Genomic DNA, 18,992 nt, shown 5'->3' with positions numbered 1-18,992 from the left:
CGGGGAGTGGTGTGTCCTCCCTCTCTGACACCGTCCCACTGCTGGGAATTACAGTAATGCAACAGATTTGTTATCGTGGGCTCAGAGCGGCATTTTGATAACCCCAGTTGTCAAGTTTTACATTTTTCTTATTTAATGTTCTGCACGACAAGCTACAAGCTTCGCATTTACCGCCAAATGCAGCTCTTGCAACGTAAGTTTTATCACATTTAGAGGGAAAAAATTGTGTTCTACAATACAAAATTTGCTGCAGGAGATGAGTAATGGAATGGCGTGATGTTAGATACGACATTAGGTAACCCTTTTGGAATGATGTCGAGTTGATGTCATATCCTGAGTGAACAAGCCACGGCAGTCCCAGAGCGGCCACCACGGGAGTAACACCACACCACTCGCCTCCCCCACACTCTCCCGCCCCCTCAACACAACCCCTACTTACCTCTCGCAGGTACAAGTACTCTCCTAGTGTGTGCACAGAATGAGCAACAATTTCATTCTTAAAGAAGTTTGTATCAGTTGGAAGAGGATCGCCACATTAGTGTAAGTTGTGCACCAGTGACAGTAATAGCTGTGTACCAACATATTGTGTGGCTGGAGAGGAGGAAGCGATGGATAGACTGGCAGTTCCGGAGGGCAAGATGGGGCGGCACTCGACGGTGGAAGCTTCGGCCTCCACCGTGGATAGAGCCCCGGCCTCCACCGTGGATAGAGCCCCGGCCTCCACCGTGGATAGAGCCCCGGCCTCCCGCTCTCCATTGCCAGGCCGTAAACTCCTGAGCAACGCCACCTTACACACTCCACCACAACAAAGGAAACAAGCCTACATGTACAACAGTGTTCCCCGGAGTATCGCCAACATCAAGGGCTACACCCCGCAGGAGGAGGCAGAGGACGACGACCCACAGCGGATCAGACGCATGAAGGGCATCTCCGTGGAGGTAGACATCGCCATGAAAAACAGTAAGTTACCCCTTTTTATGACCGGCGCCCTATAGCGAGTCGACCAACAGCGAGTCGGTTGTGTCACCATCCCAGATGGTGATTGTTTCTTTTGAGTGTGTCGGTGAGGGAGTCATCGAAGTATAGTGTAACGTGAATATGTTCAGAATAAACGAATTTGTATAAAAGTTATTTATACAGCCAGTGATCTACGATGTGTTATTTAGCGCTTTATAACATAAGCTTGACACTCGGCCACAGGCAACTTGTCCTCACAACAGTGCAGTTACAATATTATATTTTTAATAAAATATAATTTTGGACTCTTCTGAAAGCTGTAAATAGATTTTTTTGATAGACCTTATTAAATATTTGTGTCGTTTTCGGAGTAAATACACAAAAAATCAAGTTAATTTTGTATTTTATATGATATGGAGCTTATTCTTTGAATGAAACTTTTTTGTTCTAAATTATAAATTTTCCTTCGTATATATGTCCATTTTCCTACTGTTGTCTGAAATCTCTCTTTTTATTGTTAATAAAATTCGACTATTTTGAGAGTAACTTTAGGAGTTTGTACCGACCACTGGCAGTCAGTCAACCGCTGACAGCTACCCATGAGAGATGGACTTAATTGTTTAAGAGGGATGAGAGGGTCTGACTACCACTTCACCAGAGGAAATGCAAGCAAGGCTCATTCAGTCACAAAAGGCAGTCTGTGAATGGGCACGCTACACAACCTGGCGTGTCATATTACTGTGGGTGGCTCGAGTGCTCATTGGAGTCGAATATTGGGAGGGTGAGAGACTCTAGTATTGTGCTGAAGGGCCCGGATGACGGAGGGTCAGGTAGATGGGTGAGGACGTGTGATAGACCTATAGCAAGGTGAAGCCTGTAGCAGCAGCTGCTACTGTTCATTCATCACATCAGCTTGTCGCAGTATTCCTGCTCTGCTTGATGCACCTTATTAATACTTAAGGGGTTTAATTATTAACTTCAATAATTATTTAATAACATTAATCGCTGCAGATAGCAGTGGGTGTGGCTGGTCTTCATAACTGTTGTGAGAGTTGGTCTACACCAGCCTGGGAGGTTGTAGCCGCTCTACACGGGAAATGGTTGGCGTGGCTTCATGGAGGGGAGGGAGGGGGGGGGGAGTAGCGAGGTGGTGGTGAGGTAAGTGTGAAAAGGGTTAGGCTATTGGTGGGTAGTGGTAGGGGGGGGGGACGCGGATGGGGACGAGTGTCTACATAGAGAATACACTTTAGTTTTCAAAGGACGACGATTGTTAAAAAAATCACACTCGTTTGTTAAAAAAAAGTGATACTGTACAACCTGGTGAATGTGCTGTCATTGTGATAACATTTGTATGAATGCTAATGAAGTTAATTGTGAATATTGTGTTACATACGGGCGTGAGTCAGTGGGGGGAGGAGAGTATAATGTTTTCCCTGGTGGTGCCTCCCTCGGGAGACCCACACTCGTTCCTTCTCGGCCGTGTTTCTCAACGTCTGGGGTTTCCTTCCTCAAGTCCAGCCATTAGACGGGACTTTGGCCATTGTGAGACGGTGCTGCTAGTTCACTACCACTCCACAGTTCTCCATTTCACCTTTGTAAACGCAAATTAATGACGCTATGTAAAAAGACACCTCGAACACTGTTTATGTAGGACAGACATAAACTGTGTATTCATGTATGTTGGTTACATTAGCATTTTAAAAGCACTACAATCACCTGTGGTTGATTGTGCAATAAATCACTGAACTAAATGTTTAACAGATCTCTAACCCTGTCTATGGAGGACAGAAGAAAATGTATATGTGCTGCTAAGGATTGTAAATGTGTGGCCACGTCTGTGGTAGAAAATAATAATAATAATAATAATAATAATAACAAAAAAATTCAAGTTCGTTGTGTGCACTGGCGGAGACTAATGGTGGAGGCACATGACACCAGGTGTATTATTATGATGATGGCACTCACGACTCTCCTCCTGTGTCTGAGGTGTGTGTGTGTGTGTGTGTGTCTGAGGTGTGTGTGTGTGTGTCTGAGGTGTGTGTGTGTGTGTGTCTGAGGTGTGTGTTGGTGCCAGGGCTCTTCAAGGTGCCTCTGTGGCGGGGTGGTTGTGGAGGCACACTTGTATAAGCTGCGTTTTATGACCCTGATTGGAAAGGCCAGATCATTTGTCTTTTCTTTTGCATTTCCTTCAGCGGTGCAAAGACATTGTTCGTTTATTATTTATAATTGTCATTTGGCGTGAGTGCGCGTTGATACACGCTTAAGTGGTTCTTCCGGTCAGGTACTGGACAGGAAAATACTGTGAGTGATTCACGGCTGCGAGAAAACACTTCCCTTCCCCAGTACGTGCTTGGTCTCGCGGGCGTTGGGCTCCTTGTTAACTTTTTCCTTGTCGCTCGAGAAGTCGTGATTGCAGGCGGGCAGCGTTGCTAATTTGGGGGTGTGACAGTGTCGTGTTGAGATGTCTTGACGCTACACAGGAGAACGTTACTTGGCACTTAGTTATGTGTTGGTATCTTAAGGTGTCGGGCGCAGTATCAGTTGTGGCAGTACGAGAAGTGGAGAGCGGCCTTGGAGGTGGAGGAAGGTGAGGTAGAGGCGGTTACCAGATGGAGGTGATTTCTGGCAGCGGTATCAGGCGTCTGGGAGTGCCGACACACCCCCCTCTTGTCTGGCACTCCTCACACCCCTGGCTCTAACGCTGGCACTACCTGATCCCTGAATGATACATCACACTTGATAACTAGTGTTCAGACCGAGGCAAGCTGATCAATGTCCTTTCTCTCGTTTGCTCAGAGTTAATATGAGGACCGCTTTATATAATAGGAGGAGCGTCATCTGGCAAGATTGAGCTTGGGAGGGGGAGGGAGGGGGGGGAGGGGGAGGGAACCATCACTCGCTATGTAAACTAAGAACATGTGCTGGGGCAGCTAAGCGTCCTGGTGATGCAGGTAGTGTAGGGCGACGCCCCCCCCCCTCACCTCTGCCAAGACGTGTGTTGACACCACGAAAGACACGTTAGGGTGGGGGGGAGGTGGGGGAGGGTCCGGTCACTACAAGCTGCCTCACGAGGTTGGCACTGGTCCCAGGCACTACCGCCATGCTAGCATCCCTGGTCACTCACTTGGCACCTGTCTCCTACTCTAGTTTACCTCGTTGTGCCGACACGGGTAATTAGAGCTCATGACATCATTGATGTAAAGCGAACACAGATATGACCAACCGGGCTGTGGGGGGTATGTGGGCCTGCGGGCCGCTCCAAGCAACAGCCTGGTGGACCAAACTCTTACAAGTCAAGCCTGGCCTCGGGCCGGGCTTGGGGAGTAGAAGAACTCCCAGAACCCCATCAACCAGGTATCAACACAGATATAGTCTCCTGGAGACTGAGTGATGGAGAGCTTTATCTAAGGAACAACTCTGCCGAGATTAGTGTTAGCTGACACCACTCCCGTGCCATTCCTATCACCTAATACCGGATCAGAAGTTAACTTCAAGTCGTGATTGAAGAGGTTCCTGCAGGAAGTTCCAGATTGTCGTGATACGGCTTGCTGGCCGCCGCCAACAACAGTCTTGCCAATCAAATCATTCTAGTGTTCCTGCTATTACTGTCTGTTGGCGGAGCATGACCTCATCGCTTTCCCCGCGACGAGGGGATCAGAGTGCTCTTACTGATGAACTTTGTTGCCACGTTTCACGGAGCAAAGCTATCTTAGTGTCAACGGCTCTCTCACATCACCCGCTATTTTGGTCAGCGGGGCGCGGCCGCTGTGTCCCCAACGGCAGGGACCTGTCGGGGCCCTCAGACCCCTGTTGCCCCGGGGGTCACCCTGGGACACTGAGGGGGTGACCTGCCACTGGTGCTGCCCCCGGGGGTCACCCTGGGACACTGAGGGGGTGACCTGCTACAACACCCACACTGGTGCTGCCTCGGGGTCACCCTTTGACACTGAGGATGAAGCACGGGACGGCCACATGTCACACTGAGGCCTAGTGGTCCTCAGCGTGTCTTGGAGATATTGCTGCCCTAATGGTATAATGTGTGACTGGCGAGGAGGAGGTGGAGGGACGAGGAGCTGTATGATGTCATGAAGCAGCGTGACGTGATGTGGTGGCCGCCTGTGTAATGTGTTCCCCTCATTATCCACGCAGCGCTGCTCCCAAGGGGCGTGAGAAACCCAAAATATAATTGAGACGCTAACAGCTGTTGGGACTTTTATTGTTTTTTTCCTCTTGCATAGGAACGTTTGTTTCGTTTAGTCTTCAGACTCCCACAGACGCCTTGGCTTAGTGCAGACGCCAGGCTGGCCCTTGAACCTTGCTTTATCATAGCCTTCAGGCTGGCCCTTGAACCTTGCTTTATCATAGCCTTCAGGCTGGCCCTTGAACCTTGCTTTATCATAGCCTTCAGGCTGGCCCTTGAACCTTGCTTTATCATAGTCTTCAGGCTGCCCCTTGAACCTTGCTGTATCATAGCCTTCAGGCTGCCCCTTGAACCTTGCTTTATCATAGCTTTCAGGCTGGCCCTTGAACCTTGCTTTATCATAGCTTTCAGGCTGGCCCTTGAACCTTGCTTTATCATAGTCTTCAGGCTGCCCCTTGAACCTTGCTGTATCATAGCCTTCAGGCTGCCCCTTGAACCTTGCTTTATCATAGCCTTCAGGCTGCCCCTTGAACCTTGCTTTATCATAGCCTTCAGGCTGCCCCTTGAACCTTGCTTTATCATAGCCTTCAGGCTGCCCCTTGAACCTTGCTTTATCATAGCCTTCAGGCTGCCCCTTGAACCTTGCTTTATCATAGCCTTCAGGCTGCCCCTTGAACCTTGCTTTATCATAGCCTTCAGGCTGGCCCTTGAACCTTGCTTTATCATAGCTTTCAGGCTGGCCCTTGAACCTTGCTTTATCATAGCCTTCAGGCTGCCCCTTGAACCTTGCTTTATCATAGCCTTCAGGCTGCCCCATGAACCTTGCTTTACATAGCCTTCAGGCTGCCCCTTGAACCTTGCTTTATCATAGCCTTCAGGCTGCCCCTTGAACCTTGCTTTATCATAGCCTTCAGGCTGCCCCATGAACCTTGCTTTACATAGCCTTCAGGCTGCCCCTTGAACCTTGCTTTATCATAGCCTTCAGGCTGCCCCTTGAACCTTGCTTTATCATAGCCTTCAGGCTGCCCCTTGAACCTTGCTTTATCATAGCCTTCAGGCTGGCCCTTGAACCTTGCTTTATCATAGCCTTCAGGCTGGTCCTTGAACCTTGCTTTATCATAGCCTTCAGGCTGCCCCTTGAACCTTGCTTTATCATAGCCTTCAGGCTGCCCCATGAACCTTGCTTTATCATAGCCTTCAGGCTGCCCCTTGAACCTTGCTTTATCATAGCCTTCAGACTGCCCCATGAACCTTGCTTTATCATAGCCTTCAGGCTGCCCCATGAACCTTGCTTTATCATAGCCTTCAGGCTGCCCCATGAACCTTGCTTTATCATAGCCTTCAGGCTGCCCCATGAACCTTGCTTTATCATAGCCTTCAGGCTGCCCCTTGAACCTTGCTTTGTCATAGCCTTCAGGCTGGCCCTTGAACCTTGCTTTGTCATAGCCTTCAGGCTGCCCCATGAACCTTGCTTTATCATAGCCTTCAGGCTGCCCCATGAACCTTGCTTTATCATAGCCTTCAGGCTGCCCCATGAACCTTGCTTTATCATAGCCTTCAGGCTGCCCCATGAACCTTGCTTTATCATAGCCTTCAGGCTGCCCCTTGAACCTTGCTTTGTCATAGCCTTCAGGCTGGCCCTTGAACCTTGCTTTGTCATAGCCTTCAGGCTGCCCCATGAACCTTGCTTTATCATAGCCTTCAGGCTGGCCCTTGAACCTTGCTTTGTCATAGCCTTCAGGCTGGCCCTTGAACCTTGCTTTATCATAGCCTTCAGGCTGCCCCATAAACCCTTAATTATATTCTTCCACCACCAGAGACCTTGGTTTAGTAATTGTATAATGGACACGCTGGGTTATCAAAGATGATGAGGTTGACCCTCGGTTCGATAAGGGTAATGGGGGTCAGGGCAGAGGTCAGCTGTTGTTCACGCAGCAACACGCCCGGTAGCCGGAACACATCTAAACATCCCTACGCGACAAGAAGATACAATTTGACTGCAAGAGCTTATCGTGACAACTCGTCCTCAAACTTCATGCGCCTCCATTTAGACGCCACGAACACCGGCGTCCAAATTTGGGTGCAATGAGTGTGATTAAAGCATTTCAATATCGGTGTATATAACAACGCTCAGTATAAGTCACAATAGGCGGTCTCTCCTGGCAGGCGAGGTACTGTTGTCGCTGGTCATACCTGGTGGAGTTGAGGGAGGTCTGGGCTGGCACCCGTGACGAGACCCTTGGCACTGTTGTCTGCATCTAGTCACTGTGTACTGCCCTCTGCCCCGGGTATCACGTCTCCTCTGGTAAAGTTGGCGGCTACCTGCTATATGTATACGGGAGGTATACTGTCTTATTATAGTTTTGGGTTAGTTATGATGGATGGTAGTATGTCGTGGTGACGCGTGAGCGAGCATGTGTGGGTCCCACCAGTGGAGGGAACCCTTCGCCTGATAGGTGGCGTGTAGGGTGAGGTGTGATCAGCCGCACCATGCCTCACCCTACGACACCCTCAGATCTCTACACATACTCTGGCCCATTTACCTTGGTCACTAACATTTCGGAGGTTGAAAAGAATAGTATACTCCATTTTTACTTCGGGAAAACTCTAAGGTAGTTGACGGTGTTAGGTTGTTGTTGATCTAGGGGCGACGACGACCATGGGATCGGATGCGCCCCGGCGTAACCGTGAAGGGATAATCGCGAAGCCTAATGACGAAATGAAAGTCTCTTATCAGCAGAAACTAATATGCTTCGCGGCCAATAAACTCAGACAGGCAGATGATTGGGGAGCCCCAGGAGTTCCTCAGGGTGACAAGCACCGGCCCCGCCCCACAGAGAACACTGGGTACCAAACCAAAGACTCGGCCCTCAACTAAAACCCAAAAGTCATCCAGTGCCCTCTGGCAGAACAGAAGCCAGCCGCCCACCTCGGCCGAGGGCACACCAGGAGCCCACCAAGACCCGCCACCTCTCGGCCAAGCCGGCGCCGGACACCGTCACCCCGCCGGGAGAACCAGCCAGAAAACGTTAGAAATCTATCCACTATCCTGTGACACAAGGCGATATGTGCGCCAGGCCTCGTAACAACCCGGACCGTTGAATAAGAATGCCAAATGACAGTATCAAATCCAAAATCGCGAAACAGAACGTGATCCTGCGGCTCCTAGACGTTCGTTCGTCGTCAGTGTTGAACCAGGAGCCCGGTGTTAGGTTGCTACGGCAGTGTGGCCACTCTTGCCCACAATGTTTGACATTCGATAATGTAAAGATGCAAAAGTAGTAATGTCTCGCAGGCCCTGTTTAGTGTTTTAAGAGTGTACTCCGGTAATGTAGAGGGTGTCGACACCTGGCCAGCAGCGCGGTTATCGCGTGTGCTCTGGCACAAGATTTACTGGGGGAGGGGGGTGTCGTCTTGCTAGTATCAGCGGACCACCTCTCAAGGGATCCCAGGATCCGGCAGGCACTACAGGTTTAGGGAGCTGGAAATAGGGAGTGTAAACACGGTGTGACCAAGCTCGATTCAGCATCGCTCCTGTGCCAGATAAGTCCACTACGGGCTCACCATAGCCCGTGCTACTTGGAACTTGTTCCGAGTAGCTGAATCTATAACAACAACAACAACACGGTGTGACCCAGACTACAAGTAAGCGAGTCGGCTCGTGTTCAGTCTGGCTGGGGCACCTCGTCTAATTAAGGCAACAGATTAAGGTGACACTTAACATTTGTTCTCTGCGCCCACACCCTCGTTATTATTAACTTCTCTACTTACGGTTCAACACAGTTTCTCATCACTCCCGCTATTAGGCTAAACTATGAAACTGTGTAGATAAGGAACATTAAAGTCCGTATCTACATTTCTTAATATTACGTTTCTTGAAGGTTGAAGACGTTACTAATGCTGCAAACTGACCTTCCAAGGGGCTGTGGCCGCTGGCGTTGTGGAGATACCTGGTTGATACCTGGTTGATGGGGTTCTGGGAGTTCTTCTACTCCCCAAGCCCGGCCCAAGGCCAGGCTTGACTTGTGATAGTTTGGTCCACCAGGCTGTTGCTTGGAGCGGCCCGCAGGAAGATCAAGCTTATACAATGAGGTCCAGGAGAACAATATAACATGAAAAATGGGTCGGTGGATATTCACTTTCCAGTCAAGCAGGTCACGGAGAGCAACAGTACAAAGCTCTGTACCCTGAGACACTCCGGGTACAGGGACAACTCTCCCGTCTTAATATCAGACCTAGACAAAAATATAAATCACGTATCATCTTTTGCAGACGATATCAAAAGCAACATAGAAACGATCCCGGTACAAGACACTAGAAAGCTACAAGCAGATATCAGTAAAGTCTACTGAGCAATATAAAATACTACGATATTCAACCGTGGTACAATTTCAGATGCTTAGATACGGAGAAAATGAAGAGCTTTAACGGAATACAGAATACAAGACGCAATTAGATCTTCTCATAGAGAGAAAACGACATACAGGATCTGGGAATAACGACGACTTAACGATTAGTAAGCATTACCAAGCAGATGTAGCATCAACCAAGAAAATGATAGGCTAGATTATGAGAATCTTCACATCCAGGGATGGCACTTCCGTGCTCCTGCTTTTGAAATCACTTGTGCATTCCCGTCTTGAATACAGCTCGGTACTCGTGTCTCATTTGAAAACAGGTTAGAGATGTATGAAATGGAAGGAATGGAGATATGTGCACAATAGAATCAAAATCTCCGGAAAGGAGACAAGAGAAGTATTACACAATGTACATTTGAAGATACTGGAAGGGCAGGTTCCAGGTATGCACCAAAATGGCAACTTTCTGGAACGAAAGTTATGGTAGGAAATTCAGACTAAACCCAGTAGAGGTGCCATAGGCACGTCAGAGACCATTGTTTGAACGTCAGAGGGCCACGATTCTTCACCCTGGAGGTTTTCAAGAGGCAACTGGATCAATCAGGTTGTGATGGAATTGTAGTCGTGAAGGCCGCTCTTAGCAGTAGCCTTTCAGAAGAAATTATTCCAAGAGAAGTGTTGCCTGAGGGCGGGCTTGTGGAGCAGAACTACCGGTAGTTTAGTCATGGTAGTGGCAGGTGGCCAGGGACCTGCTGATGGCCCGTCATTACCTTAATGCAGGAGATTCAGCACACACAGCTCAGCTGGGTATGATCAAAACGTTAATTGAAAGTCACCTATTCTAACCTTACAGAGTCGGCCGGACGACTCAAACAGAAAACGGAACAGTACATCACTTTTGTGAGTCGATTTAATTTCAAATTACGTCCAAATTTGGCCATAGCGCATACCAGCCAAAGGGGCGTTATTTTTAAGAGGACAGGATGGTGTATGATCCACAATAAAAGATTACTGGAACTAAACCTCGTGACACTGTAAGACAGAAGAGTTAGGGGAGACATGATCACTACCTATACAATTTTCAGACTAATTGACAGGGTAGATAAAGATAAACTATTTAGAACGGATGGTACGCAAATAAGGAGGCACACTCTTTGTAACAAAAAAGGAGGCCTGGTCGAGGACCGGGCCGCTGGGACGCTAAGCCCCGAAATTATCTCAAGATAACCTCAAGATAACCACACGTGGAAACTTAGTACCCAAATGAGCCGTAGAGACATTAGAAATAATGTTTTTAGTGTCAGGTTAGTTAACAAATGAAATGCATTAGGCAGTGATGTGGTAGAGGCTGACTCCATACACAGTTTCCAATGTAGATTTGATAGAGCCCAATAGGCTTAAGAATCTGTACAACAGTTGATTGACAGTTGAGAGGCAGGAGCAAAGAGCCAGAGCTCAACCCCCACAAGCACAACTAGGTAATTACACACACGCGTGTACATATTAAATTGTAAAAAGAGGTAGCATGATAAATGAGTGGAATAAATAGAGGTAGATAAATAAATAGGTAAATGAAATAAATCTAGGAAGTCTGAGGAACCTAATGCCAGCTGCCCGGGGTGCTCCTGCCTGACCCGGACCACCTCACTTGTAAGGCGGTAACCCAAGGAGACCCTCACATATTATAGTAACAATGGAGACGGTAATGAGGCGGCTACGGTTACTTCATAACACCTGTAGTGGATGAGTGCTTGTGTCAGAGAGAGAGAGAGAGAGAGAGAGAGGGGGGGGAGAGAGAGAGGGGGAGAGAGAGAGGGAGAGGGGGAGAGAGAGAGAGGGAGAGGGAGAGAGAGAGGGGGAGGGGGAGAGGGAGAGAGAGGGAGAGGGAGGGAGGGAGGGAGGGAGGGAGGGAGGGAGGGAGGGAGGGAGGGAGGGAGAGAGAGAGAGAGAGAGGGAGGGAGAGAGCCAGTTAGAATGGATAATGAGATGCTGGCCTTAATTTATGATCAATGTGAGCACATCAGCAGGGGGTCAAGGCTGGCAGGATGAGGGCAAGTTAAAGAGAAAACACGAGGAGATGACTGTGTCTCAGAGCAGGAGAGGTGCTGAAATAGAGGGAATACAGAGAACATATACGGCACGCATAGACCCGATAAAGCACCTAAATTATTGGGATCGTCTCAAAGCTCAACAAATGTACCAATTAGACAGAACACGAGAGATATCAAATAATATACACGTGGAAAATATTGGAAGGCCAGGTCCCAAATCTACACAGTAAAATAACAACATACTGGAGTGAACGATATGGAAGAAAATGCAGAATAGAACCAGTGAAGAGCAGAGGTGCCATAGGCACAATTAGAGAACACTGTATAAACATCAGAGGTCCGCGGTTGTTCAACACCCTCCTAGCGAGCATAAGAAATGTTGCCGGAACAACCGTGGACATCTTCAAGAGAAAACAAGATAGTTTTCTTCACAAAGTGCCGGACCAACCGAGCTGTGGTGGGTATGTGGGCCTGCGGACCGCTCCAAGCAACAACCTGGTGGACCAAACTCTCACAAGTCAAGTCTGGCCTCGGGCCGGGCTTGAGGAGTAGAAAAACTCCCAGAACCCCATCAAGCAGGTATGTGGCCCTGTAGGCCGCTCAAGTGAATCACAGACAGCACTAAAGGGTTAAGAATAAGAGGGAGAAGGGACGAAAAATGGAAAGTGGTCGAGGAAAGTAAATTAGGAAAATGTACATTTTCAGAGGAGAGGAGGTTGAGAAGTGATAAGCGGAGAAGAGAGAGAAGTAATGCATGTGACTGCGGTGACTAATAAAGGAAGAATATCAAAGGTATGGAGATACAGACTAGCAGGAGGGACGGGCACCACTGTACCGATGAACAACCCAGCTGTTTTCTTCCTATTGGGGAGTGTTGTACATGCTGCTATGGCGGTGTGTCCACTCACAAGATGAGTGGCGCTGCCCAGTAAACTCGCCCCTCGGGGCAAAATTTAAATTTTGTACCCTCACCATACCAGCTCTCCGACCACAGGCAAGAGAGAGGACAAGGAGACGCCCGTCCGGGCCTGATGAGCCATGTACGGCAGGCGATGGTGGGGGAGACCTCCGAGGGGCGGCGCCCTTCTCATGTCTCCTCCCGTCACTCTTATCAACCAGCCTTCAGGTCATGTTATGGCTACGGCCTCGTCCCTGCTGCTTATTACCACCCTCGCTCCTAATGCCTCATCCTTGTGGCGGCTTGAGCCGTGCCACCTCGAGGGAAGCCATGTTGAGTAGCTTCATGGTTTGCTTATTACCGCGGGTGAGAGAGAGAGAGGTTGTGTTTGTTATCGTAGCGAGGGGGAGCGGTGGTGTGAGGTGCAGTTGTTGGCCAGCCGGAGCTTCCGTCATCTGAGGGCAGATACACCGCCCTGTCACTCATTCATCCCACATTAATAATAATAATGCCAATAAAGGCTGGTGAGCGAGCGTAGTGTCCATTGTGTAGTGTGGATCATTGAACGTTAAGTGTTGGCGAAGGAGTTATTTTTGTAGTCACTTGAGCGTTGACGTGGCCGCGAGTCCCAGCTTGTACCAATGAGTCGACGAGTTGTGCTCGCCTCGCCTCGCGGCCACCGCTCACAGCTCATTGTTGAGGCCTCCTCACAACTGCTGCCCTCTACTTTTAGTACGTCGTTCAGTGATGTGCCCCTCTGCTGCCCTCTGCTGCTGGGGCACGTCTGGGGCACGACTTCAAGAGGGAAAGGATCCCTCGGGCTTGGACAAGGAGCGAAGGTGATTCACTGATTATAGAGGGCGAGTGTCTGGGAACTGAGTTATGATGAAGCAGGAACGGTGAGAGGCTCTGGGAGGGAGGAGAGAGGCTCGGGGGGGGGGGGGAGGTGAGAGGCTCTGGGAGGGAGGGAGGGAGAGAGGGAGGGGGGAGGGGTTGAAACAATACACCACGAGCGGTAATGTCTAATGACAAGGAGTCAAGATTATATAGTTTAATATTGATAGCGTAATTTGCATTCAGATAACTTTATTCAGCACATGTCTGTGTAAAGTATAATATTGATGGTCGTGTTGAATTATACCTTGGTAGGCTTCTGATGAAGATCCTTGTTATTGGTGATACCTGGTTGGTGGGGTTCTGGGGGTTCTTCTACTCCTCAAGCCCGGCCCGAGGCCAGGCTCGACTTGAGAGTTTGGTCCACCAGGCTGTTGCTTGGAGCGGCCCGCAGGCCCACATACCCACGACAGGAGGGTATGAGGTAAGGGTGTTCAGCGACCAGTTCAGTACCATACTTGTTCAGTGACGACTGACCCTGCGACCTACCAGGGTAATAAAGTCTAACTGACTCCGTATATTTCTAAAATGGTTATGTCAGGCTTGAGCACCACCTCAGACTCCACCCCGCCAGGCTTGAGCACCACCTCAGACTCCACCCCGCCAGGCTTGAGCACCACCTCAGACTCCACCCCGCCAGGCTTGAGCACCACCTCAGATTCCACCCCGCCAGGCTTGAGCACCACCTCAGACTCCACCCCGCCTTCCTCTTGTCGGTCACCAAGTATAATGGCTCCCCACTCTCCCTTTACAGTACATATACGTCATATTTGCTTTTAAAACTGAGAATGGAGTTATCCTCGACTGCCTCCAATTTGTAGCACATTCTCTCATTTACTCACTGTTCTCATATTAAAATGCTTCTTACATCCCTGTGACTCATCAGCATCTCTATAATGCTCTCATCCCCACTCCTTCCTCTCTCTTGAGCCTCTCATCTTTGGCTTACCTGTTTATTTCCTTCAAGACATTCTCAGGTAACTGCAGTATTCTTTAAAGGTGTTTCTTCCATCTCTTTATTGTGTTATGAGGTCAGGTTTCCTTAGTGTCACTGTCTTTATATTCCAACCCTCCCAGTTCCGGGACCAGCGTGTCAAACATCGGGCTTTGTATGCCTAATTCTTATGTTTCTTTAAATTGGGGTTCCATGCAGGTGTTGTATATTTCAGGACCGGTTTGCCATTGGTGGCGTACAAGGCTTTGAAAGCTTCCTTTTGTGTTAGAAGTGTGTTGTGAGGGAGAGATTGTCACCAGTGTGAGACAAATGTTCATAGCAACAAATACAGATTGCCTAAGATTGTCATGATCTGTTCCCTCTCAGGTGACGATTTAGGTGGTAACCCAAGAGCGTAGCCTTTTGTGGGCGAGCAGGTCCCGTGGTGATTCACTGCTCTCCTGCCACAGCTTGGTGGAGAGTCAGAGACGGACGGTCAGGGGAGCCGGTCGGCCGAGCGGACAGCACGCTGGACTTGTGGTCCTGGGTTCGATCCCAGGCGCCGGCGAGAAACGATGGGCAATGTTTCTTTCACCCTATGCCCCTGTTATCTAGCAGTAAAATAGGTACCTGGGTGTTAGTCAGCTGTCACGGGCTGCTTCCTGGGGGTGGAGGCCTGGTCGAGGACCGGGCCGCGGGGACACTAAAGCCCCGAAATCATCTCAAGATAACCTCAAGATAACACCGGGGCTCCAACCCTCCCTCTTACCAAGAACGTCCCTTTTCGCTCGAATGCGTAACATAAGGCCAAAAATTGTCATGCTAGAAAATTGAAGCGGCTGGCGAAAGTGACATATTGTCCCATTTTCTGTTTTGGGTCCTCTGCGGTAGGTTAGGAGAGACCACTTTAATTTAGAAGGATGGGCTGGGCCTGCACACCAGGCACTGGAGACTTGCCAGACTGAATCAAAGATCCTCCGCACTAAGGTCTTGCGGCGGTATTCCGTATTTCGAATGTTGCGAAATCTTAAGATTTAGTCGATAGTGGATATGTGCTGTGCTAGTATCAAGAAGCCTCGGAGAAGAGTGAAAAATTGGGAGATTTAGTTTAATAATATATTATGCACCCCATACCCATCCTGTAGACGGTAGTGGGAAAATGTTAGAGAGGCACATAATGGAGTCATGAATTGAAACTCAAAATTAATTTAGCTAAGCAACTTACAAACTTTATATAAGCTAGTTTCACAGTTCAATTTATATGAACAATGGATTCGAAAACGGCTACAAGTACAGTCTCTAAGCTAAGCAACTTAAATTATTTTTCCTTGTGTGGTAGCAGCAGTGGTAGTGTCTGACTGTGGCCCGGCTGTCCACACCAGGAGTGATTCGCCCCTGATGAAGTTAAACTTATTGAACAAATCCACAAGGGCCGTGACGAGGATTCGAACCTGCGTCCGGGAGCATGCCAGACACTGCCTTAATCGATGCATCACGTTAGTGTGATCTCTGTGTGTGTTAAACTTATTCTGCTAAACAACTGTGATCCCTTGTCATAGAACCCAGTCAAGTTTGTCAGGCTTGCCTTTCCCACCGTCCCATCCCAAATCCTTATACTGATCCCTTCCCAGTGCCAAGTCTTAATGGCTTGGCGCATTCTCCGGATATTTCCCTTCCCCCCTTCTAAACCCACGCTACCCTTCTGATGTAAAGTTTATCCTCTTCGGCAGCTGAATTATTCTCACCTTGATTACTTTCTCCAGCGCTTTACACGGAAGACTTGCTAGTGACACTGGTCTCTAATGTAGCGTCTCTTTTCTGTCACTTGTTACTGAATAATGCGACAACATTAGTGATGCACACGACGAGGGAAGCACACACCATCGTACAGGCGTGCGGGGCCACTGTTGTTGTTATAGATTCAGCTACTCGGAACAAGTTTCAAGTAACCCGGGCTATGGTGACCCCGTAACTTACTTGGTACAGGAGCGGGGCAAGAAGCACGGGCTATGGTGACCCCGTAACTTACTTGGTACAGGAGCGGGGCAAGAAGCACGGGCTATGGTTAGTCTCGTGGACGGGAGATGTCTCCTAGATGTCTGGCCACTACTGTTGCTGTCCTTTATAATGAGGGTGAGTGAGAGGGTGATGCTTCACTCTAGTCGTTGATGTCATTGATAGTTGTTGTTTGCACGTTGTTTATATTGCTGTGTGCTGTGATGACGTCCTTGAGAACCAAAAGTTTACTGTGAACCAGTGTGTTAAGCTGTGTAGTAAGTGCATCAGTAGCAAGTGGGATGTAAACCCAAGCCCGAGCTCCGCAGAAGGAAAAGTAAATCAAGAAGAAAACGCTAGCCAGTATGACTACATAATACATGACCACGGGGATTGATTGATTGATTGATAAAGATTAAGCCACCCAAGAGGTGGCACGGGCATGAATAGCCCGTAAGTGGTACAATTTTTTTTTGTTCAGTAATTCTTTTCAGTATTCTGAGGTTGCATTTAATCGTCAAGCTGTTATCGTGGGGAAGGATACTGCTTTGGACACGGGGGCAAGATAGGAACTGATATAGGGGGGTGAGGTGAAGATACCATATCCAACCACTGGGATCATCGGGGATCAAACCCGGCCCTGCAAGAAGTGGGACCGTTACTCTACCGACCAGTCCAATTGGAAGGATGAGCTGGTCAGAGGTACATTTCAATTCTAAATTTACGAAGTTAGTTTCCGTCGTATTGAGCCTTGGAATACATAGTGTAAGTGGTGTGCTCTTAAAGATTAGTCTGTAACTTGGGGCAGAGGACAATGATGCCTAGTGTAAATACCCAGGACATCGTAGGCCCTAGGGAGGGAGGCAGCCTTATCATAAATACAGTATTATCATCATCTTATCAGTATTATTATCATCATCATACATGTAAATTATCATCTAATTTAAGGATAAGAAAAAAAAATAAAAAAAATGACTAAACCTTTCATACCATATTACCGAAACAATCAAATATGCCAACTTTAACTAATGTAAGTAGTTCATTACCAGTGTAACTAGCTTATCTAAACGAACGTCGGAGGCCTAATTCCTAGACTCGTTAGGCTACTTGTATTCATAATAAATATATTCGACAAATTGGGGTGTATAGTTTGGGTGTTTGTGTGATGAGTTACGGGATGATGTGGCATAGATGAGTGGGCGGGAGGGTGTGGCATTCAGTCCTAGAGAGTCAAGCCTGTCCCTGGCTTGATATACCGGGCTTGTCCCTCAAGATATACCGGGCTTGGAGTATAGAACCACTCCCAGAACCCATCAAGGTAGAAGATAGTAGTGTTACGTATAACACCAACACCGCTCTGTGTGTGACATTGGGACCGTCTTTAGTGTGTGTTGTGTACCGAGTGTGTTAGCGGCCACCGGTAACACTAACGGAGCTGTTACCCATCACGGTAACAGCTGAAGCAGCTGAACATGCACGTGACAAACATGAACACGAACTTGACTTGGACGTCAGAATTATTATGAAACCACACAAGAAGTAGTTAGGTCTTGAAGGACAAATCGACACCCAATAACAGAAGACCTGTGGTCTCCTTAGAACTGAGAATTCTACAGTGAATACCAGCATTATCCTCACTTTAATAAGACTATCAAAATCCTCAGATTAGGCAAAATTGTAATTAATTTTGTCAATAAAGATGTTAATAATAATAATATGTATGAAGAAAAGACAGCGTCAGACACAACAATGAGACGTAATAAATGCCAGAATTAGACTGGGATAACGACTGGGATAACGAGTGGGATAACGACTGGGATAACCAGGTAACTGGGATAATGCCAGGTCACGCATCTCAATTGCAGTAGACGAACTAGGGCTTAGTAAACACTGTAGGAGGAAATGGTCAATTATCTATGACTTTAGACCAAATGACAGGTCTACTTTCAACTGCTCTGTAACTTATTTATAATTCATTTATGGAAATTTGAATATATTCTTATAGTCTACGTACCTACTTAAGGGCGCCTGACAGCTGGGTGGACAGCGTTTCCGATTCGTAGGCCTGAGGTTCCGGGTTCGATCCCCGGTGGAGGCGGAGACAAATGGGCAAAATGTTTCTTTCACCCCTGATGCCCCTGTTACCTAGCAGTAAAAGGTACCTGGGAGTTAGACAGCTGCTACGGGCTGCTTCCTGGGTGTGGAAGCCTGGTCGAAGACCGGGCCACGGGGATACCAAGCCCCGAAATCATCTCAAGATAACCCCAAGATATACCAGTGCTGACTATAGCGTCTATTTACCCTGTGGATGACAAGTTATTCTGCGAGATGTGGATATTACACGAAGCCAGTTATTTTTAGTCCAAGGCCTGAACTGTGTAACCCCTCGTATAGTTATGGGCTGTAGCAGACTGGTGTGTATATACTGGTTAAATACCGGGGCAGTAGTTGGTGGTGGAGGCGGTGTGGGGCAGATGAGTGGTGTGTGGGGCGTGTGCCTGTGAGGGGCGGCCCGGACCATTCCCTATATGGCTGCTGGAGCCACTCGTGGCCCCCTGCCCCCCCCCCCCCCCCCCCCCTTCCCCTGGTCACCACCACCACACCCGCATTCTAATAGCCCGCCTCCCTTAACCCTTCGCTTCCTTCTCCAACTTGAACATTTCGTCCTTTGCATTTCTCTGCCGTCCCCAGCCCGCCCCCCCCCCCAGTCTCCAGCCCGCCCCCCCCCCCAGTCTCCAGCCCGCCCCCCCCCCCAGTCTCCAGC

The 18,992-nt window shown here is 48.6% G+C and overlaps 1 protein-coding gene across 42 annotated transcripts in view; it reads left to right on the top strand.

Annotated features, from left to right (window-relative positions):
- shot (dystonin-like protein short stop) overlaps nt 1–18,992 on the top strand; it is a 629,765-nt gene that overhangs the window by 274,009 nt on the left and 336,764 nt on the right. For 31 of the 42 annotated variants that reach the window (XM_069303965.1, XM_069303953.1, XM_069303955.1 and 28 more), the window contains exon 1: nt 349–960. The exons of 5 other annotated variants lie outside the window; for them this stretch is intronic. In XM_069303965.1, the coding sequence (XP_069160066.1) occupies nt 609–960 (352 nt within the window). In that variant the 5' untranslated portion in view covers nt 349–608. Of the gene's footprint in view, nt 1–347; nt 961–18,992 lie in introns of those variants that run through there. 6 more of the 42 variants (XR_011222655.1, XM_069303972.1, XM_069303959.1 and 3 more) reach the window with 1 other exon arrangement.

The sequence above is a fragment of the Procambarus clarkii genome, chromosome 51 (assembly GCF_040958095.1).
Source record: "Procambarus clarkii isolate CNS0578487 chromosome 51, FALCON_Pclarkii_2.0, whole genome shotgun sequence".
NCBI classification, from domain to species: Eukaryota; Metazoa; Arthropoda; class Malacostraca; order Decapoda; family Cambaridae; genus Procambarus; species Procambarus clarkii.
This window is presented reverse-complemented; position numbering and strand designations above follow the sequence as displayed.